The sequence below is a fragment of the Arachis ipaensis genome, chromosome B1 (assembly GCF_059453495.1).
Source record: "Arachis ipaensis isolate K30076 ecotype BB chromosome B1, ASM5945349v1, whole genome shotgun sequence".
NCBI classification, from domain to species: Eukaryota; Viridiplantae; Streptophyta; class Magnoliopsida; order Fabales; family Fabaceae; genus Arachis; species Arachis ipaensis.
The window spans coordinates 148,658,878-148,682,847 of record NC_142436.1 but is presented as its reverse complement, the minus strand read 5'-3'; the positions used below and the strand labels follow the sequence as shown (position 1 = coordinate 148,682,847).

Sequence of the window (23,970 nt, the reverse complement as noted above, 5' to 3'; positions counted from 1 at the left end):
AACTAGTTTGTGGCAAAAATCCTCTGGATTTTTGTTCACCCTAGCTAGTGCAGCACAGGCATGCACACAGGGTATTCCTACATCCGAAACAGCAATTAATCAAGTTAGTACTTAGTGTTAGGTAGTAATATATGAATGAATGTTACTTTGGACAAAATAAAATTCACCTGTCAGCATCCAAAATTGACATGTGCAAAGGTGTTTTCCTAGATCAACAACATGGTTGGCTGGGTAACCATGTACCTCAAATTTCTCATAACCAGTATCACTTGTCCATATTGGGTGCCAATGTTTTGACTCCTTTCTCACTTTCTCCAGACGACTGTGAATTACTGGCGGCAACTTACCCACATGATTAGCTAATTTTACCTTGTTCTTAGCTATTGTTCTCATGACAAACATTCTCACACCTTCAAGCAAAGTAATGATTGGCTTGGCCCTGGCCTCTTTAATTTTTGAGTTAAATACCTCGCACGCATTATTACATATGCTATCCAATTTAGGCCTGTGATTGAATTGACTCCTGGTCCAGTGTTCTCCTCCCCACTTTGATAGATATGCCCATGCATCCTCGTTGATAATCTTGATCTTGTTCATATTATTTTTGAACTCTTGATACGTGGTGGCTTGTGCACATTCCCACAGCAAGGATCTTAGTTGTAAATCCTTCCGTTGCTTGTTAAAATTCTGCCACAAGTGCCAAACACAAAAGCGGTGATGAACACGGGGCATCACCTCTTCCATTGCCGGCAACAAACCCTGTGCACAAAAATAAATACCATATCACCATAACAGACCCTGACTCTCATTAACGCTCACCATAACAGTCCCTGACTTCTAAAAATTTACACATAATAGTCCCTGACTTCTAACAATTTACACATAATAGTCCCTGTTTTTGAGAAACGATACTCATGTAAGTCCATCATATCTATCGGGGCTTATCAACATTATTAAAAATTTAAAATTCAGCATAGAAACAGCAGACAATTTTCATCTCTACTCATAACTAATAATATACACAAAGCATACAACTCCCTAATGAATAAACAGCATGGATGTTCAACGCATAGAACATATAACAAAGCATACAATTTTCATATCCACTCATGACTAACAATCCACTATTTTCTAAGATACTCATGAATTAGAGAATACCTTCTGCATGTCAGAGATAAAGCACCACCCATTTTGCCTATAGTCTCCAAGGTCCTGGTGTAGTAACTCAAGAAACCACTTCCAATTCTCCTTGTTTTCTACGCCAACAATTGCCCACGCTATGATGTAGATATGGTGATTAGCATCCTGGCCCACTGCCGAAAGAATTTGTCCACCAAATTGAGTTTTCAAGAAAGCACCGTCCAATCCAATCAACGGTCGGCATCCGACTTTGAAACCACTCTTGCAACCACTCAAGCACACATACATTTTATCAAATACTGGATCAGATTCAGGTTGGGGAGTGCAACAAATTTCAACTGTTGATCCAGGATTAGTCTTGAGAAGTGTAAGACCATAATCCCTCAGCATTTTGTATTGTTCCTTTTCATCCCCGAACACAGCATTTCATGCATCAAAGAGGGCCCTTGATATTGAGTTCTTGTTCAAGGTCAAGTCAAACCTTGACTTGAAGTAAGTGGCAGCATCACAATGCTTAAAATTGGGGTACTTCCTAACCTTCTTGACTAGTTTACTCGCCACCCAATTTCTGTTAGCTGCCCTGTTCTTATCTTCCCTTGGGCATGTATGATCATTAAGGAATGTCTTTATTTGCCAACAAGTATCTTCATGATCCCTTGATGCATACACCACCCATGGACATCCTTTCACCTGACATGTAGCCCTCATCCTCAAGTTGTCATTCTTCCTGAACCTAATTCGTCTACCTTCTTGGATTGTGAACTCCCTAACAGCCTCCTTAAAGTCCCATTTTGTGTTGAATTTCATGCCAACTTCCAGTTGCAGTTCTCCAAACCTTATACCTTCTCTGAACACAGGACAAAAATCTTCAGACTCCTCATCTGCCCCCTCATCCTCTGAATTGGGGGGAGTCTTCATTTCTTTAGAATGCCATGAATTTGCCCCGTCTGAGTCAGCCCCTGGATCATATGCATTATATGCATCATCCCCTATTCCACCCACAAAGCATAGGTCCACATCCCCATCTGAGACCTCCTCAACAAATGCATCATCCTCAATAGTAACTTGCTCTTTATCCTTAGCAAACACAGCAGCAGGAGCATGCTTAAATCTGACGTCTTTTTTAACAGTGTTAGACTTACAAACATCATTATCATAATCATCATCATCAGACGAAGAACTATCTTCGATCCTTGGCTTATACAAACTATCTTCGTCACTATCATATGAATCAAAGGATAGTGCATCACCTCCCTCCTGTCGTGCTTGCAACACCGCCTTTCCCTTAGCAACACTCCTCGTACAAGGCCTAAAATTATGGGTGGTTGTTGTCGTTTTCTTCTTTAAGTTGGATTTTAGTGTGGAGTTGGATGTTGCAATTGACACACTTTTGGGGAGAATTGGCTTGGTAGGAGGCTTCGACTTTGAAGTAGTAGGAGGCTTTGGCTTTTGATTAGTAGGAGGTTTCAGCTGTGGATTAGTGGGAGGTTTTGGCTTTTGACTAGTAGGAGGCTCCGACTGTGGATTAGTGGGAGATTTTGGCTTTGCCTGAGATTGATCATTTGAATTGGCAAGAGACTTCTCCTGACTTGCTTGTGTTGGATTCGTGACAGATTCTGGCATACTAGGAGGTGTTGGTTTAGTAGGAGGAGTCAGATTAATTGGAGGGTTAGGAATCTCAATGGTGTTGACAGGCGTTGGCTTGTTTTGGGGGGATTCACTGCTGGGGTTCCTCGTTTTGTCATTAGGTGTCACCATAGCACCTTCTTCTTCTGCAACAACCACTCCTATATTTTCCATGGCCGCTTTTTTCTCCTCATCTTGTAAATAATCTGGAGATGACACCCCATGCTTAAAATACACATCCACCAATCCATTATTCTTGTGAGCAAGGAAACACATCTCCCTAAGCTCGTTGTCACTGTTTAGATTCCTTAATCCTGTTTCTAACGTCCTCTCGGGGACTAGCCACCAACAATGAAGGATCTTGTCATAGCCTAACTCTTTGTAATAATTCCTTATGAAGAAAACATCCAAGGTATCCTCATCCAGATCACCTAGGCAGGTTAAGTTATCAGGGGTATATCTTAGTTTTCCTTCATCATCTTTCTCAGAGTTTCCTCCATGATGAAACATTATATCCAACAACACATCCATCTGCACCAACAAATCAAAACCATTAAAACTCACACAATCATATCACACGACTTCAACATCGATTAAAATCCCTATACATTAATATCACAGTCACCACCATGCATTAACCCACTATTGAAAAAACCTCTGTTTTATTGCCAAAAAACAGAGCATATACACATCAAACCCTTTGCCCTAACAAAAATCCTTAAACACAATCCTTTAAGGTAATGCAGCCATAAAACTCTAGGACAACCCAACACAGTAACAAGGCAATCATACACCTTCATCATAATTTGATTCATGAAATAAATTCGAAAATTATTTCAACCAACACATACCTTCAACAACGCAGAAGACAGAGAAACCACTTGACTAAGGAACACCAAACTCTTCAAACGAGGTGTGACAGTGGAGGAGATGGGGAAGACGAAGCTAGGTCACTGCCATTGATGAGAGAATGAGAAGACGAAGACTGAACGTGGAGGAGAGGAGAGGAAGTGTGAGAGTGTTCAAACAAATATGGGACTGAAGGCAAACCGTTTTCAAGGGATGGAGCTTATGAACGACGTCGTTTACTTCTTCATTGGGCGCCAAATCGATACTGCGTCGTTTCACTTGGCTCCAGCGTGGCAAGGGAGGTGCCAGATCATCCCTCCGTTTGCTGACTTGGCGCCGGAAAGGGTTGAAGGGCAACTATGGGTCCCGGAGCAAAATGTCAGGGATGCTTTTAGTGAATTTTGAAAGTCAGGGACAACTATGGGTAACTCGCCCAATCTCAGGGACCACTTTGGGGTTTTAGTCAAAATATGAAGAATACAAACAGGATTGAAATTAAAAAGAATAAGAAGAAGGTGGAAGGAACCCTACAGAAAAAGGAAACTCGATCACAAATTCAGGGATACGCTGGGATGTGAGAGTGCTTAAAATGTTTTTCTGAGTAAAAGTTCCAACCCCTTTCACTGAAAATCCCTAGTATTTATAAGCTACCCTTACATAACGGTCAATTAAAATTACATTAATTACAATTAATTATAATTAAAATAAATTACAATTTTGAAACACAACCGCCTTTGGTAACTGTTCCCGCTACATGATTATAGATATTCCCCATGTGATTAATTATCCACTCCCATGTGATTAATTATCCACCAACCTTCTCACTTCTTTGACCACTCGACTAAATCCTCGAAAGTCTTCCTTCAAATCGAATCTCCTCCTCGATTTAACTTCTTCGATTTCGACAAAGCAACTCGGAAACAACTTCTGTGTCAGCAACTCCTAAACTTAGCCTCCTAAACACATTTCCTCGAAAGCCTATATTCAATATCTTTCGATTCAATTTCTTTCAGATCAAAAATCAATTTTTGATCAACAAATTGCCCCTTGGATTAATGTGGTTTCCTTTAATATCATTATTGAAAAGCAAAGCACTTAATCACATTAATAATAATTGTCATTAAAAACTTCCATTATCACTAGCCCACTCGAAACGTCTCCTAAGAGTCACGCCCTCTCTCTTCACCATTCCATTTTCCTCAAGAAGTTACCTCTTTTCGCATCTTCTCTACAGTAACGGCTACAACAACACTTTAAAAGCACCATTCTTACCTTCATTCAATTTTCCTACATTCCAGCATTCTTTAGACTTTCTTTACAACCTTGAATTTCTTCACAAAACTTCCAAATCTAAAAATGGCCGGCTCTTCTTCACAAATTACTCCTTTTGACAAAGGCAAAGGCCATGCATCAATACCACCACCTCCACCAGCTCTTCGCATTCTCAATCAGATTGATGATGAAATCATTGACGACCCTCACATTCAATCCAGTGACAATAGGATTTTAATTCCATTCACAATCGAAACTGACACACATTGCTTCCTTATACCAATTGAATCTCTGGAAAAGGTGAACAAGAAGTCTCTTTCTTTCCCCAATGCTGAAAGGAAAGATTTGCTGATAAATCAATCTTTCAACATTTCTCATTTTATCAACCAAAAGACGTTCAGAAACAACCCAAAAATCAGCCCACGAGGATATGACTTTACAACCTGGTACTGACATCTTGAACCCACCAAAAGTGCCAGTTGGGGAGCTCTAGGGATTCATGAACTGCTGAGACTCTCATTTCTCTCTGACTACACATCCCTGGATGATTGGGGCTGTTACATGCTTCTGGAACAGAATCACCAATAATTTCCACCTTCCTTGTGGAATGATTGGAATGTCTCTTCTCGACGTGGTGGCAATTATTGGGCTCCCTTTCAATTTACCAGATTACACTTCTGAAATGCAACCTGAACGTCAATACAACGTCGTTCTGAATAGTCCTTACAGTGAACTCATCGCCCATAACATGGGTAGAGAAGGTACCAAAATCACTGATAATGAACATGTAACTTTCTTATTCTACTGGTTAAATGCAATTCTATTTTGCTCTCGTAGCGTCCAAATGTCAAAACTTTACCTCTCTTTGGCCACACTTATCCATGAAGGCAAAACTTTCAATCTGGCCAAGCTTCTCTTAGGGCACATCTTCGAGGAACTTGGCCAATTTGTTACTAACCTACGAGAAAACAAATTAATAAATGCAGGAGGCCCTCTATGGCTTCTTCAATTATGGCTCAATGCCATCTTTGAAAATTTCATGACCAAACCCGAAAGTGGTCAAACTGACAAACAGTATATTGAAGGGTTTCGATTAGCTGCATACAAACCCAATTTCCCGAATGCACAATTGGATGAGGATAGGTTTTGGGATGTTTTTGCCCTTTTTCATTCTTGTAAAAATTTTGAAAATGAACAGCTGAATTTTACTCTTTTCTTACGCCACAACCGAGGCCCTGCCTGGTTAGATCGTTTGCTTTTTCCACACTCAAATGAAGGGAGTGAACTTGCCAAACAAAGTTGGGCACATTTATTAGCAGTTCAGGTAATCCCCACAGGATTATCTTTACAGAAAAAAGAAAAATTCAAGATAACTCTGTATGCTCTTCACTTATCTGCCAGACAATTGGGATTCTCACAAGCCATTCCCAAACCTCAGCCTCGAAACGATGCTCCTCTTTGTCACTTCCTTCTAACCACTCAAGAAGACTTTGACTCTTGCCTCGCCATGAATCAACAGCGCAGGGAACGTTTCAATTTCATAGAATATGAACGCAGTTCTTACATTACCAAACATGTGTTGAATGGTGGGCTGCCTATTATGCTAGGTACACTCGTACCTTAGAAGACATTCAACAAACTGCAATCCAAACCACCCCTGTTGCTGAGAGTTCTCCAAAGAGAACTCAGAAAAGGAAATCTGAAACTGCTCGACCACCACCAGCGAAAAGCAGAAAAACTCTTACTAAAACTTCTCGAAAGGTAACTTTATAATTCTTCTTTTTATTTAAGACATATTTCAACTTTTATCTTTTAAGTCATACTTAACTCTGGATTTCTTGTCAGTTAATACTGCTTTCATCGACTGAAAGTTCTGAAGAAATTGAACCGGCCATCAAGGACACTCCTACTGCCTCTTCCCAATCAGAAGATATAGCCGATTCTGATTCTAGACCCCAATTGATCCGCAGGACTCAGGTAACACGATCGTAACTAAAAACTTTGTTTATTTAAACGTAAAATTTAAACTCATAAATGTGTACCTTTTATTCTAGCCTGCTCATGTCACTCACTCAGTCACTTCTATTGAAGAGCCTAACCCATTAATTTTGCCACAGCAACACGGTCAAGAATAGTCAACATCCCATGACTCGATTCAATTTTCAGGACCCAGAATAATTCCAGCCACTTTTCCACCTTCTCATACAACACAAATAGTAGATCCAACAGCCAATCCTTTGTAGCACTCCCCAGCAGAAACCCAAAGAATTGAATTGACCTCTCCGGACAATCAGATTATTCTTTTTGAAAAGAATTTAATAGTCCCTGATTCTGATTCTGCTTCCAAAGCTGTTGACACTACCAACTCAGACTCCTCCAAATCTAAGGTCTCAGAAACTCCACCAGAATTGCAACCAACACCTTCAGACTTGGCACAACTTCAAACTCCTCCAGGACAAAAACCAAGCACGTCAATCATCCCCACCACTCCATCAAGTGCTACCTTGGATGACTTAACTTCTATTTTAGATAAAATTATCCAGGGGACCAAAGTGCCAATACCTGTTCCAGTCATCTCAAGTCTAGTTTCTGCGAGACCTCCAATCGAATTGGATCCTGATATTCGGGAACAACTTCGATCGCTCATCAAGCTTTTGGATCATCCTCCTGTCGCGTGGGTTAATGACCCAATCCTTAATCAATTTTTGACCTCTCTTCTGAGCTCCTCTTTTAAAATCCCAACCAACATTCCCCATTCTGATTTAATTCAAGGATTTAAACAACTCATTGAAGAAAGTGTCACATTCCATTTTCAATTTCAAGAAATTGAAAATCAAAAAGCCACAACCATATCCAGAATTGAAAACTTCCAAGCAACTGCTCAACCAATCAAAGCTGCTCGTGATGAGTTTAATTTAAAGATTGTCTGTGCTATTTCTGTCCAAGCCTTTCACGATCAGGAAGACGCATGGCTCGAAGTGGAATTGGCTTTAATTCAAGAACAACTCGCTACTCTCCGCCATAATCGGACTACCTTGGCGAAACCTTTGATTGCAGCTCAGCAAGAACAACATCTCCTTATCCAACAGCTTGTCTCAATCAACACTGAGCGAGAAAAATTCGAACAACAGCTTGAGGAGATCCAGATTGATAAATCTAAACAAGCTGGGATGCTCACAACTTTGGAAAACAAAAGAACAAAACTGCACTCTGTTCTGGCTAAATTACTGGCGCCTTAAACTTTTTCCTTTTATTTTGTAATGACTTTTGTCTCTTTTAAACCTTATGCATGCTGGATTTTCTATGTTTGCCAACAATGAAAAAGTTTTAAATATTTTCCATTAATTGAGCTAATCACCTTTCCTGACTCGATATCTTTAATTTGATAAGCATTTTCAGAATATGTCCCTATCACTTGAAAAGGACCTTCCCAACTATGGGACCACTTACCAAGAAATCTCGATTTCTTTTCCATTGGTTAAATAACTTTCAAAACCAATTCGCCTGTTTGAAAAGATTTTCTAGAAATTCGACGATTATAACTTCGAGCAATACTTTCCTTCTGTCGAATTATATTCTCTAATGCCAAGATTCGTTCTGAATCTAATTCATTTAATTCATCGAACATTACATTCCAATAATCATCGACTGGCAAATCGTTTTGTTTCGATACCCTTAAAGTATTCAAATTCATTTCCAATGGTAATACTGCATCATGGCCATATACCAATTTATAAGGTGAGGCTCCTGTCGAACCTCTTGGTGAATTTCGATAAGCCCATAATACTTGAATTAAAGTTTCATGCCATGTTCGAGGCCTTATTACGCACAAGCTAACGGCCAAGTTGAAGCAGCAAATAAGATATTGATAGGTTTAATTAAAAAGCATATTGGAAATAGGCCTCGAACATGGCATGAAACTTTAAATCAAATATTATGGGCTTATCGAAATTCACCAAGAGGTTCGACAGGAACCTCACCTTATAAATTGGTATATGGCCATGATGCAGTATTACCATTGGAAATGAATTTGAATACTTTAAGGGTATCGAAACAAAACGATTTGCCAGTCGATGATTATTGGAATGCAATGTTCGATGAATTAAATGAATTAGATTCAGAACGAATCTTGGCATTAGAGAATATAATTCGACAGAAGGAAAGTATTGCTCGAAGTTATAATCGTCGAATTTCTAGAAAATCTTTTCAAACAGGCGAATTGGTTTTGAAAGTTATTTAACCAATGGAAAAGAAATCGAGATTTCTTGGTAAGTGGTCCCATAGTTGGGAAGGTCCTTTTCAAGTGATAGGGACATATTCTGGAAATGCTTATCAAATTAAAGATATCGAGTCAGGAAAGGTGATTAGCTCAATTAATGAAAAATATTTAAAACTTTTTTATTGTTGGCAAACATAGAAAATCCAGCATGCATAAGGTTTAAAAGAGACAAAAGTCATTACAAAATAAAAGGAAAAAGTTTAAGGGGCCAGTAATTTAGCCAGAACAGAGCTCAGTTTTGTTCTTTTGTTTTCCAAAGTTGTGAGCATCCCAGTTTGTTTAGATTTATCAATCTGGATCTCCTCAAGCTGTTGTTCGACTTTTTCTCGCTCAGTGTTGATTGAGACAAGCTGTTGGATAAGGAGATATTGTTCTTGCTGAGCTGCAATCAAAGGTTTAGTTAAGGTAGTCCGATTCTGGCAGAGAGTAGCGAGTTGTTCTTGAATTAAAGCCAATTCCGCTTCGAGCCATTCCTCTTCCTGATCGTGAAAGGCTTGGACAGAAATAGCACGGGAAATCTTTAAATTAAACTCATCACGAGCAGCTTTGATTGGTTGAGCAGTTGCTTGGAAGTTTTCAATTCTGGATATGGCTGTGGCTTCTTGATTTTCAATTTCTTGAAATTGAAAATGGAATGTGACACTTTCTTCAATGAGTTGTTTAAATCCTTGAATTAAATCAGAATGCGAAATGTTGGTTTGGATTTTAAAAGAGGAGCTTAGAAGTGAGGTCAAAAGTTGATTAAGGATTGGGTCATTAACCCACGCGGCAGGAGGATGATCCAAAAGCTTGATGAGCGATCGAAGTTGTTCCCGAATATCAGGATCCAATTCGATTGGAGGTCTCGCAGAAACTAGACTTGAGATGACTAGAACAGGTATTGGCACTTTGGTCCCCTGGATAATTTTATCTAAAATAGAAGTTAAGTCATCCAAGGTAGCACTTGATGGAGTGGTGGGGATGATTGACGTGCTTGGTTTTTGTCCTGGAGGAGTTTGAAGTTGTGCCAAGTCTGAAGGTGTTGGTTGCAATTCTGGTGGAGTTTCTGAGACCTTAGATTTGGAGGAGTCTGAGTTGGTAGTGTCAACAACTTTGGAAGCAGAATCAGAATCAGGGACTATTAAATTCTTTTCAGAAAGAATAATCTGATTGTCCGGAGAGGTCAATTCAATTCTTTGGGTTTCTGCTGGGGAGTGCTGCAAAGGATTGGCTGTTGGATCTACTATTTGTGTTGTATGAGAAGAAGGTGGAAAAGTGGCTGGAATTACTCTGGGTCCTGAAAATTGAATCGAGTCATGGGATGTTGACTGTTCTTGACCGTGTTGCTGTGGCAAAATTAATAGGTTAGGCTCTTCAATAGAAGTGACTGAGTGAGTGACATGAGCAGGCTAGAATAAAAGGTACACATTTATGAGTTTAAATTTTATGTTTAAATAAACAAAGTTTGTAGTTACGATCATGTTACCTGAGTCCTGCGGATCAATTGGGGTCCAGAATCAGAATCGACTATATCTTCTGATTGGGAAGAGGCAGTAGGAGTGTCCTTGATGGCCGGTTCAATTTCTTCAGAACTTTCAGTCGATGAAAGCAGTATCAACTGACAAGAAATCCAGAGTTAAGTATGACTTAAAAGATAAAAGTTGAAATATGTCTTAAATAAAAAGAAGAATTATAAAGTTACCTTTCGAGAAGTTTTAGTAGGAGTTTTTCTGCTTTTCGCTGGTGGTGGTCGAGCAGTTTCAGATTTCCTTTTCTGAGTTCTCTTTGGAGAACTCTCAGCAATAGGGGTGGTTTGGATTTCAGTTTGTTGAATGTCTTCTAAGGTACGAGTGTACCTAGCATAATAGGCAGCCCACCATTCAACACATGATTTAGTAATGTAAGAACTGCGTTCATATTCTATGAAACTGAAACGTTCCCTGCGTTGTTGATTCATGGCGAGGCAAGAGTCAAAATCTTCTTGAGTGGTTAGAAAGAAGTGACAGAAAGGAGCATCGTTTCGAGGCTAAGGTTTGGGAATGGCTTGTGAGAATTCCAATTGTCTGGCAGATAGGTGAGGAGCATACAGTGTTATCTTGAATTTTTCTTTTTTTTGTAAAGATAATCCTGTGGGGATTACCTGAAGTGCTAATAAATGTGCCCAACTTCGTTTGGCAAGTTCACTCCCTTCATTTGAGTGTGGAAAAAGCAAACGATCTAACCAGGCAGGGCCTCGGTTGCGGCGTAAGAAAGGAGTAAAATTCAGCTGTTCATTTTCAAAATTTTTACAAGAATGAAAAGGGCAAAAACAGTCCAAAACCTATCTTCATCCGATTGTGCATTCGGGAAATTGGGTTTGTATGCAGCTAATCGAAACCCTTCAATATACAGTTTGTCAGTTTGACCACTTTCGGGTTTGGTCATGAAATTTTCAAAGATGGCATTGAGCCATAATTGAAGAAGCCATAGAGGGCCTCCTGCATTTATTAATTTGTTTTCTCGTAGGTTAGTAACAAATTGGCCAAGTTCCTCGAAGATGTGCCCTAAGAGAAGCTTGGCCAGATTTAAAGTTTTGCCTTCATGGATAAGTGTGGCCAAAGAGAGGTAAAGTTTTGACATTTGGAAGCTACGAGAGCAAAATAGGATTGCATTTAACCAGTAGAATAAGAAAGCTACATGTTCATTGTCAGTGATTCTGGTACCTTCTCTACCCATGTTATGGGCGATGAATTCACTGTAAGGACTGTTCAGAACGACGTTGTATTGACGTTCAGGTTGCATTTCAGAAGTGTAATCTGGTAAATTGAAAGGGAGTCCAGTAATTGTGGCCACGTCGAGAAGAGACATTCCAATCATTCCACAAGGAAGGTGGAAATTATTGGTGGTTCTGTTCCAGAAGCATGTAACAGCCCCAATCATCCAGGTATGTGTAGTCAGAGAGAAATGAGAGAGTCTCAGCAGTTCATGAATCCCTAGAGCTCCCCAACTGGCACTTTTGGTGGGTTCAAGACGTCGGTACCTGGCTGTAAAGTCATATCCTCGTGGGTTGATTTTTGGGTTGTTCCTGAACGTCTTTTGGTTGATAAAATGGGAAATGTTGAAAGATTGATTTATCAGCAAATCTTCTCCTTCAGCACTGGGGAAAGAAAGAGACTTCTTGTTCACCTTTTCCAGAGATTCAATTGGTCCGAGGAAGCAATGTGTGTCAGTTCCGATTGTGAATGGAATTAAAATCCTATTGTCACTGGATTGAATGTGAGGGTCGTCAATGATTTCATCATCAATCTGATTGTGAATGCGAAAAGCTGGTAGAGGTGGTGGTATTGATGCATGGCCTTTGCCTTTGTCAGAAGGAGTGATTTGTGAAGAAGAGCCGGCCATTTTTAGATTTGGAAGTTTTGTGAAGAAATTCGAGGTTGTAAAGAAAGTCTAGAGAATGCTGGAATGTAGGAAAATTGAATGGAGGTAAGAATGGTGCTTTTAAAGTGTTGTTGTAGCCGTTACTGTAGAGAAGATGCGAAAAGAGGTAACTTCTTGAGGAAGATGGAATGGTGAAGAGAAAGGGCGTAACTCTTGGGAGACGTGTCGAGTGGGCTAGTGATAATGGAAGTTTTTAATGACAATTATTATTAATGTGAAAACTGATGTTTTGGATTAAGTGCTTTGCTTTTCGATAATGATATTAAAGGAAACCACATTAATCCAAGGGGGCAATTTGTTGATCAAAAATTGATTTTCGATCTGAAAGAAATTGAATCGAAAGATATTGAATATAGGCTTTCGAGAAAATGTGTTTAGGAGGCTAAGTTTGGGAGTTGCTGACACAGAAGTTGTTTCCGAGTTGCTTTGTCGAAATCGAAGAAGTTAAATCGAGGAGGAGATTCGATTTGAACGAAGACTTTTGAGGATTTAGTCGAGTGGTCAAAGAAGTGAGAAGGTTAGTGGATAATTAATCACATGGGAGTGGATAATTAATCACATGGGGAATATCTATAATCATGTAGCGGGAATAGTTACCAAAGGCAGTTGTGTTTCAAAATTGTAATTTATTTTAATTATAATTAATTGTAATTAATGTAATTTTAATTTACCGTTATGTAAAGGTAGCTTATAAATACTAGGGATTTTCAGTAAAAAGGGGTTGGAACTTTTACTCAGAAAAACACTCTAAGCACTCTCACATCCCAGTGTATTCTTTTTCTGTAGGGTTCCTTCCACCTTCTTCTTATTCTTTTTAATTTCAATCCTATTTGTATTCTTCATATTTTATTTAATCTTACTCATTAAGTGTTATTCATGTTTCTTTATTTTTTCTGTTGAATTTAATTTTCAGTATTTTATCATTACCATTTTACATGAAGAAGTCCTTTATTTTAAAAGAAAGTAACTTATTGTTTTCCTTTAATTTCTTTAAATTGTTTACAAAACGTTAATTTCTGAATTTTATTTATTAATTTATGAATTTACTGTATTTTAATCCTTTAAATTTAGTCTAATCGAAGACACTTTGATGCACTTATAGAAAACTGGTACTCGCACAGAGGAGTTGGTTTCGCTCCCAGACCATTAGAATCGAACCACCATCGATTTGCTAAAAATCGAAAAAACAAATTGTGGTTTGATTCTCAGGCAAAATCAATTGTTTATCTTTAAGCAACACATCAAAAATCTGATCAGATTTTGAGATATCAAAACTATATTTCTTTCCACTTTTAAGTTTCGAATCATTCGACTTCTCATTACCAGGGAGTTTTTTCAACAAAGAACAAACATATGGAGGGCCTTTTTTAAGTTCGGCTAAATCGACTTCTATTTCAAAACTGACTTCCTCTTCTGAGGACTCCATGGTTACATAAGCAACCTTTTCCTTTCAAGTAAACGGTTTACTCTTCGACCTCTGTTCGGTTCTATGTTTTTCTTTCTCCTTTTTCATTAACTCAATTTGCCAAACCTTTTCAGCCAAATGAGCCAAATCAGGAATATGCACATTAAGTAACTTTCTGCGCATATAAAATCCTAACTCCATAGTTGCTATTTTCACTATCTCATTTTCGGGTAATGTGACATAGCACCTACTCCTAGCATTTTTGAAACGTATTAAATAATCATCGATGGTTTCACCATCTTCACGTTTCAAAGCTATTAAATCAGTAACTGCTATGTTCATTTTCCTTCGATAGAACTGAGCGTGAAAAGCAGTTTTCAACTGATTCCATGTTGTAATTGAATTTGGTCTAAGATTCGAAAACCATGTAAATGCATTCTTCGTCAAAGACGACGGAAAAAATTTCATTTTCAAATTTTTATCATTTGCCAAATTTCCAATCTCGACCAAATAACGAGCAACATGTTCAGTTGTTGATTCTCCGACTTCTCCAGCAAATTTTGTAGTTATTTTTGGATTTCTCGCCCCTCTTGACACTTCAGCCATTTGAACTACTTGAGGAAAAGGTAATACAAAATGTGGCTGATTCATAAAGCCAACATTCAATCCGACCCTATTTAATACTTCCTCTATGATTCGGGTAATCTGATAACGATCACCACGCAATCCATGTAAAACATCATCAGCATTCTCATGTCGATGAACTATACGAGGATTTTCTCGATTTAGAACATGATTTTCATTTTGAAAAATATTTTCCATCCCCTCATTAGTTCCTCGAGCATTATGCCTTTCACCTTCATCATAATCGACGATTCGAGCGATCCTCTCAACTTGTCTAGCAAGACGCTCAAATCTCGATTCATGATCGGCCATCATAGGATTCAGAATTGTAGTCATTTGCTGGGTCAATAAATTAACCAAGTCATGATGACTTTCCTCCACTTGTTGTTGATACGCTACCATTGAACCTACAGCATTCGAAGTGGAGCCCACATGATACTCACGAGAATACTCCAAGTGTTGTTGTGGATTTTGCATAATATTTACTCCATTTGCATTCCCAAATCGGACAGGTGGGACAAACCCACCCACCGATGGGGTATAACCAGCAGGAAGGCCATAAGGGGGCGAACCAGCAGTTAATGGAGGCTAAAATGGTGGCGTAGGGCCTTGTGGACGAATATTACGTCCAACATTTTCAGTTTGAATAGTCGTGACGACTATACTTTTAGTTCCGATTGTACCTTCCGAACGTGAAGACACGTCGGCCTGTTGTACGGATACTGGTATACTGTCATTGGTGGAGGAACCACCATTCATATTTGACAATTTATCAGCCATGTGAATGATCTTCTCACTTCGTAATCGCATACACTAGAAAATAATAACTTTTGACACACTTCGACTTAAAACTGTCCCACCGGGCGTGCCAATTTATTTTGTCGATTTTTAGCAAATTGATGGTGGTTCGATTCTAATGGCCTGGGAGCGAAACCAACTCCTCTGTGCGAGTACCAGTTTTCTATAAGTGCATCAAAGTGTCTTCGATTTGACTAAATTTAAAGGATTAAAATACAATAAATTCATAAATTAATAAATAAAATTCAAAAATTAACGTTTTGTAAACAATTTAAAGAAATTAAAAGAAAACAATAAGTTACTTTCTTTTAAAATAAAGGACTTTTTCATGTAAAATGGTAATGATAAAATACTGAAAATTAAATTCAACAGAAAAAATAAAGAAACATGAATAACACTTAATGAATAAGATTAAATAAAATATGAAGAATACAAACAGGATTGAAATTAAAAAGAATAAGAAGAAGGTGGAAGGAACCCTACAGAAAAAGAAAACTCGATCGCAAACTCAGGGATACGTTGGGATGTGAGAGTGCTTAGAGTATTTTTCTGAGTAAAAGTTCCAACCCCTTTTCACTGAAAATCCCTAGTATTTATAAGATACCCTTACATAACGGTCAATTAAAATTACATTAATTACAATTAATTATAATTAAAATAAATTACAATTTTAAAACACAACTGCCTTTGGTAACTGTTCCTACTACATGATTATAGATAATTAGATATTCCCCATTTGATTAATTATCCACTCCCATGTGATTAATTATCCACTAACCTTCTCACTTCTTTGACCACTCGACTAAATCCTCGAAAGTCTTCCTTCAAATCGAATCTCCTCCTCGATTTAACTTCTTCGATTTCGACAAAGCAACTCGGAAACAACTTCTGTGTCAGCAACTCCCAAACTTAGCCTCCTAAACACATTTTCTCGAAAGCCTATATTCAATATCTTTCGATTCAATTTCTTTTAGATCGAAAATCAATTTTCGATCAACATATTCTCATCTTTTCTAAAAGATAGATTCTAACATACTTCTAAGATCAAGGAAAATGGTTATCCATCAATAAAAATAAAACTACTATTGATAGTTATCAATTCTATTATAAATACATTGACACCTCTCAAGTATAATTTATATTCTAATCTACTAAAACCTACCCAAAATCCTTGCTTACTTAAGCATTGCAGCTACCACCCCCACCTCCTCACGAGGAATACTCGGCAGGCAGCACATCAGCGCAGCTTCAAAAAAAGTCTGGACCTTACGTTTAGGCCCAAAATCAACGTTTCAGACCCAAAATCAACATTTCAGGTAAGTCTTCAAAACAGTTAGTATATGCAATTTGCACTGCACATACATGAATGAGTTTGCTACTTCCAAATTCACCTCACCCATTACATCAAATAAAAGAAACAGATCGAAAATCAGTGCTTCTTCATTGTTACGTTGTCGCGTCTCTCTTCATGTGATTTTAATTTGGCCTCTTAATCCAATATTGCACAATAAAAGAACATTCACTTTTGACTTTGTGAGCGAAAAACCACAGCATGCACAACCAAAAATAATATACATTGCTAGTTTCTTATTACTATAATCACACACTGAAATGAAGTTATAGTAATATTAATTATTCGATTGAAACACCTTTATTTTAATTTGCTTCCATACATGTATATGTGATACTAGATATTGAATGTTAACGAATTATCTAGAAACCAACTATAAATATAGTTATCCAAATTTGTTCTGCTACTGTCAATTTCGATAGGGATTCAAAAAAACGAAGCCCTTCTATATTCATCTGTAATTATGAATTGAATCTTGATGAATGACTAACGAAATTGAATCAAAAAAACTCTAAAAAAAAGAATAGTTTCAAAATTTTATTTTAATTTTAAGGAAAGATAAGAACAAAAGTTGTATGAATTTACAAAAACTATGAAAATAGAAAAATAGAGAAATATCGAAATAGTTCCAATAGTTCAATAAATATTCTTTCTTTATTTTTTTTCTATGACCACACACTTGTGGAACGAGGAATGAAGTGTGCCCACTGCCCACAACGCTTGCATGCATGCAGAATAATGTTTTGTTTGGTGGTTGAAATGTTATGATCTTGAAGCGGTCCATATCCATGAGCCATGTGGGCTTGTGCTGTGTTGGTTCATGGACATAATTGTCCACCCCCCCAGGCCCTTTGTCCGTTCATTCCTAGCAATAAAATCCATCATGCAATTCGATACATCTTATTCAATCCATTTGGAATTCGGATAATACTCCTCAACATTTTCCTCCTCGATTTTAATATACAATCATGCTAGCTAATTAATTGGACTATCAACAAACAAGAAGAGTAAATAACCATTTCTGACCATGAAAAATTTGGACGCTGATAAAATTGACCATGAAAAATTGAAACTAAAGTTATACCCATATAAAATAAGTTTTGTTTGACAAAAATAACCAATTATTAAATTTTTGTTCATAATTCTGTAAATACCTCTAACTTTTTATCTTCTTTTATCTCTACACCCAATCTTTAACCCTAACAATTTAATTTCGCTCTCTTCTCCTCTGCCTCTACCCTCCAACCTTCTCTGTCGTCACAATCTCCTTCCACCACCACTATCGCCTCCAGCCCCTTTTCTCTCTCACCATCTTGTTCTTTCTCTCTCTGTCTCGGACAACATTCTCTTTATCTTGAAGGGGATCAACAACTATAATACAGAAACATAGAACCTTCTTCCCTCTCTGTCTCTCCACACAAAAATCTCACATACAAATCACATACATGGTATGCAAAGTCACTTCCTTTTTCTCTTTAGTAATATTCTCTCCAATAAAATATGCCACATTTTCTTCTTCTTCAAGTTTCTGGGTTGTGGAGCTCTCAAAAATTAATGCTCTACTTCACATACATTTCTCTTCTCACCATTTTCATATATATCATAATTCAAACCCCCAATTTATCATTAAAGAATCAATCTTTTCTGTTTTTTAGTATGTTTACTTCCCTCCTTTTTTATACCCATCTGTTATTCGCTTATTCCTTTTTAAATTTTGAGTATATATGTTTTCGCCTCTTTTTAGATTTTTACAAAAAAGGACTTTTTTTCAATTTAGCTTGTGTTTGAATTTTGAAACTTTTTCAATTTAGTTTGTGAGGAATGAGGAAGGTCTTCAATAATGTAGAGGAGGTGGTTGAAGAGGAGGGGTGAGAAAGAAAATGGAGTGGTGGTGGTGTTGGAGTTGGTGATGGTTGAAGGAAAAATGAAGTGAGGAGGATGGAGGGAAGGGTGGTGGTGGAATGGGGTTGTGAGAACGGAGAAAGTTGGAGGGTAGAGGTAGAGGAGAGAGGAGGAGGGAGCTGGATTAAATTGTTAGGGTTAGAGATTGGGTGCAGAGATCAAAGAAGATAAAAAGTTAGGGTATTTATGAAATTATGAATACAAATTTAATAATTAGGTATTTTTGTCGAACAAAACTTATCTTATATGGGTATAACTTTAGTTTTAATCTTTCATGGTCAGTTTGTCAGCGTCCAAATCTTTCATGGTCAGAAATGGTTATTTCCAATTATTAGTTGAGCTCTAAATAAACCAAAAAAATTATCCAAAATCAATTGAAAAAACATCCAAAATGTAATAAAAATAAAAAACATCTAAAATCATTGTACAAGAACTTCCAAAACCTAATAATAAAAATTCTAAAATTTAAACACAATAAAAAACTCTTTTAATTATGATAAAAAAAATAGACCGCTTTGCTTTCGAATATTTCTTATACCTGTATTTCGGATGTTTAAATTTTAAAGATTTCGAATATTTTTTTGAGAATGTACAATTAAAAGTAAATAAAAGTAAACTATTAACAAGAAATATAATCTTAGATATTTTTTATTCCTGGATTTCATATATTTAAATTTTAGAGATTTCAAGTATTTTTTAGGGATGTACAATTAAAAGTAAATGAAAACAAACTATTACGAAGACATCATTTTGGATAATTTTTTATACCTAGCTTTCCGATGTTTAAAGTTTAGAGGTTTCAGATATTTTTTCTAGAAATGTACATTAAAAAATAAATAAAAACAAACAATGCCTTTAGATTTTAGATGTTTAAATTTTAAAAATTTTAGATATTTTTTATAATTTTAAATGTTCTTTTTAATAATTTTAAATTTTTTTTGTTAGGTTTTAGAATTTTTTTTCTATTATTTTAGATATTTTTATTAAGTTTTGTATGTTATTTTTCAAAACATAAAAAAAAATATTTAAAACTATTAAAAAAAAACCTCCAAAACTCAGAATAAGTGAAGCATATGCATGGCCACGGTTGAGTCGTGCCTGGTCCATTTTGTTTCATTTCCTCACGTGTGCACTATATGCAACTTGCATTGCTATTCCAATATCCAAGTGACAATGAAAGTGACAAGCTATTACTCCACACTTTTTAAATCTATAGCTTTTGAAAATATAAGGAGGGAGATCTTATGTGAACTAATGTTTGTAATTTTCTTAAGACATGCCTATTTAATTAAAGAAAAATATTTTTTATGATATAAAATTAGTTTTTCTCATTAATCATTTTTTTAATATTAAAAAGATATACATAAAATACTTATATAACAATTTTTTTAAGTTAAACTAGTTTAATTATTATTTTATTATTTAATTTCCCCTACTAAATGCCTAGACAATCTGTACATATGTAACAGCCTTTTACTTTGTTAGCCACTAAAAAAGTACGCCTCTTAATTTGTCAACTACTCCTCAGCTACTACTATAACTAGTGGTAATAATAATAAAGCTGATGAAAAGAAGAAGAGGGTCACAGTTATTTATAGAAAAATGTTGAGAGACTAAAATTATGAGGTTAATTAAACTGTTAAAGATAACTATAATTTGTCCTTTTCTTTAGTTTTTGTTTGTATTTATTAATTATTATTAGAAAAAATATATAATTATAAATATTACGTATATAAAATCATAAATATTAACTTAAATATAGTAATTTTGAATATTTAGATATTATAAAAGCATTTCACCTTTGTTAAAACAATAGTGATAAACACTGTAAGTGTTAACTACTGGTTGGTACTATGTCGTACTATATAGAAACTTGAATGAGTGCCGCCTAAAATGTAGCCAGTCAATTAACTATTCCATCAGAGTATATACTCCAAAATTAAAAAAGCAAGTGAAATAATTAATGAGTAGTAAGAATGTATGGTACTATAGTTTTGGCTTATGTGGGCATTCCAGAGTGAATAGCTTAGTAGCAGTGGTAATTAAGGACACATCACGCGCCCGCAAAAGAAATCAATGTAAGCATGAATGCATGCCAAGTCCAACCTTACCCACCCAAAGGGTGTGTGTTTGTGGAGTGCTCTCACGTCAGAAATCAATTAAATGGAGAGAGGAACATGTTTTGAATCACTCCATGACCCTATGGGGGTGGAGGCCTCAACCTACTCATATAGCTCTCACTTATTGTCAATAGATGAACCTTCCTCCTATTTTAGACCACCCAAGTCTGTGACAATGACAAGGAGGTATTTTCATGGATAATAATTAGGTCCATACCAATGTTTTTAGGGATTTTTTTTAAAATAAATAATTTAATTATTTTAATTATCAAAATAAATAATTTTTAGCATATTTATCAATTTACATTATATTACCAATTTGTAAATACGATATAATTTATTAATTTTGATAATTAAAATAATTAAATTATTTATTAAAAAAATTCCATGTTTTATGTAAAAACAATAATAATTATTTATATCAAATCATTTTTACATAAAAAAATAATAATTTAATATATTTGACTGAATTATTTAATAATAATTCTTTACATTAGTGAATAATAAACAAATTTTAATCATATCATTGTGTGCATAAAAAATTAACACCAATTAGTTATTTGTATAAAAACACATATTGAAGAATATGTAAAATAACATATTAAATATACATAAATATATAAAGATGAGAGAACATAAGATGAGAAGATACTACATTTTAACTCAAAATTTTAAGATAGTATGTTAATAAATTTCTCATCTTATAAACTCGTTACTCTTCGTTATTTTTTTTTTAATATGTGACTAATTTCGTACATTACTCCTCACACTTGCAACATTACCAATATGTGTTAATCCAAATGGTAAACTTGCTGCTTTTGATTAGAGAAAAAGAAAAATTAAACAAAATTCTTATGAATCATGAATCAAATTAAAATTTTGAAAGAAAATCGGGAGCGAGGATTTTATGAAGCAACTCTCACGATGACAGAAAATTGGATGTTTGGAATTGATGTGAGGCGATGATTTTTGAAGTTAGACATACATTAGAAGACAAGTGGTCCTATATATAGCTTGACCTTTGTTAATTGTTATTGTGGGTTGGACCATTTCACCACACGAGCTTCAAAGTTGAAAGAAGCCTTCACGAGTGGTTTTAATTCCGTTTGCAAATTTTGTTATAAGGCCCAGGATGCTGGGAATCACGTGGAATCCGCGTGCTATATATTCCTCTTCCTCAAACCCTAACAACAAATCACTGACACCAACTACCACTCTGATTGTGATGTGGGGAGCAAAATATACGTGTTGTATTCATACCTTGATTCGCAACAGCAGAATCTAATTAACTTAATGATTTGATTAGTACTGTAAAAGTAATAAAGTACTCAGATTATCTCAAACAATATAACACAGCATATATTGTTCTTAATAATTAGAGTTTATTATAAGAATAAATAATTATTTATATTCATAAAATATAAAAATATTGATATATGTATTTACATTAGATCGAAATTAAATTTATATCTACGTACAAAAAATATTTTATATAGCACTCTAACTCTTCAAAAACAGAATACTTTTATCGTACAAAAAATATTTTACGTGAATACAAATTTAATTTTAATTTAGTGTGAATATATATGTTTATATTTTTATCCTTTATAAATATAAATGGTTATTTATTCTTCATTATAAATTTATAATAAGAGAGAGGAAGAGGAAGATAAGAGAGTGGCGGGGCAAATGAGTTTGATTTGACTTGAAGTTGTGTAAGCGTATGGCAAGTTAGAGAATATGGTTTGGCTCACTCTCCTTTAACGGAGCGTGTCTCTCACTCGAAGAAAGAAGTAGTAAACAACTTTGAAGGGCTGTGTGTCACTGTGTCAGTGTGGGTGCGGGTCGGCAAAAGGAGAAGCATTGATACGGACCCATTTACTCTCTTGTCTACGCTTACGCTTTTTCATTGTCTTCTTCTCTATTTCTGAATCTATAACAACATATAATTGGTAATACATAAATTTAATATCTAAGATTTTTTTTAGTATTATATTTTTTGTTATCTTTTTTATTATTTAGCCACCTTAATATAATTTTTATCCGTTATTTTTTATTTTTTATCTATTTTTCTCTTCTCATCTTATTTAATTAATACTAGTAGTATAATAAAAAGTAAATAATTAAATTAGTTTTTAAAAAATTATTTATTTTTTAAATTAATTTTTGAAATATTTTTTAATTAAATTTATCTTTTAAAAATTTAAATTAATCATATTAATTTTTTTATTACTTTTTTTATTAATGGTATCAAAATTTATTAATGTGATATATTAAGTGACACTTCCATATATATCTAAAAATCTTAATTGACTATTAACATAATAAATTTACGAAATTAGAACAAATAAAAATCTAATTGTAGAGATAATTTGAGGTATTAGAATCATTCAATTTGGGATTAATTTTATCTAATTTCATAAACTAATCATGTTAATAGTCAATTAAGACTTTTAGCTTAGGTGTATGTTGGAGTGTCATTTAACATGTCATATTAGCAAATTTTGACACTATCAACAAACAAAATGACAGAAAGACTAATATGACTAATTCAAAATGTTTAAAGGACGAATTTAATTAAAAAGTCTTTTAAGGATCCATTTAAAAAATGATTGATTTTTCAGGAATTAATTTAACCATTTACTCGTATAACAAATAATGAGTTAATACTTAATTTTGCACTTTAATTTTTAAATTTGAGTTCAGATTTAAATTGATTTCTTAAATTGTAATTAATTTAATTTAAATTTTAAAATTTATAATAATTTTTGTATTAACAAACAATTATTTTTATTGTGCGGTTTGCTTAGTATATGGTGCACATATAAGGGAGAAAAAACTTGCTGTGCGAGAAGAGTTGGATTTTTTATCGAAAATATATCAAATTTTTTTTTGCTACATGGGTGACTTTAATGAGGTTGTGCAGTTAGAAGAAAGGAAATGCACTAGTGTGTTAACACTTAACAGCAACAGCGAAAAATTTTAAAACATGGATGCAAGATATGATAAAATGTTGGTGAATTTGGTTTTATTGTTATCATTTAGAGCACTTGGTTGAAAATGAATGATAGAATATTCAAGAATCAAGAAATAAACGTTGCGAAAGTAGTCAAACAGGTCGATTAGGAGTTACAAAGAGTAGAGTGATATTTGATCTTTTGGGTTGTTGTTGGCATTGCCGAAAATGATTAGGAATTACTTTATT

The 23,970-nt window shown here is 35.2% G+C and overlaps 2 protein-coding genes across 2 annotated transcripts; one reads left to right on the top strand and one right to left on the bottom strand.

The window, feature by feature from the left end:
- Positions 1-44: 44 nt before the first annotated feature.
- Positions 45-1,530, bottom strand: LOC148578846 (uncharacterized). Its single transcript, XM_088503225.1, has 3 exons — positions 1,159-1,530; positions 244-759; positions 45-77 (listed from the first exon to the last, which is right to left on the bottom strand). The coding sequence occupies exons 1-3, from the start codon at positions 1,528-1,530 to the stop codon at positions 45-47; spliced, it is 921 nt and encodes a 306-aa protein (XP_088359351.1).
- A 7,159-nt stretch (positions 1,531-8,689) lies between these two features.
- LOC107615254 (uncharacterized) lies at positions 8,690-9,127 on the top strand. Its single transcript, XM_016317350.1, has one exon. The coding sequence runs from the start codon at positions 8,690-8,692 to the stop codon at positions 9,125-9,127; it is 438 nt and encodes a 145-aa protein (XP_016172836.1).
- Positions 9,128-23,970: the final 14,843 nt, after the last annotated feature.

What these genes read in the sequence shown, in the direction of transcription:
- LOC148578846 (XM_088503225.1), bottom strand. Translation starts at nt 1,530, where the DNA reads ATGCTGAGGGATTATGGTCTTACACTTCTCAAGACTAATCCTGGATCA. An exon ending in TTATCTCTGACATGCAGAAG is followed by an intron (nt 760 to 1,158) that starts GTATTCTCTAAT and finishes TTTTGTGCACAG; the next exon opens with GGTTTGTTGCCGGCAATGGA. An exon ending in CTGGTTATGAGAAATTTGAG is followed by an intron (nt 78 to 243) that starts GTACATGGTTAC and finishes TTTCGGATGTAG; the next exon opens with GAATACCCTGTGTGCATGCC.
- LOC107615254 (XM_016317350.1), top strand. Translation starts at nt 8,690, where the DNA reads ATGCCATGTTCGAGGCCTTATTACGCACAAGCTAACGGCCAAGTTGAA.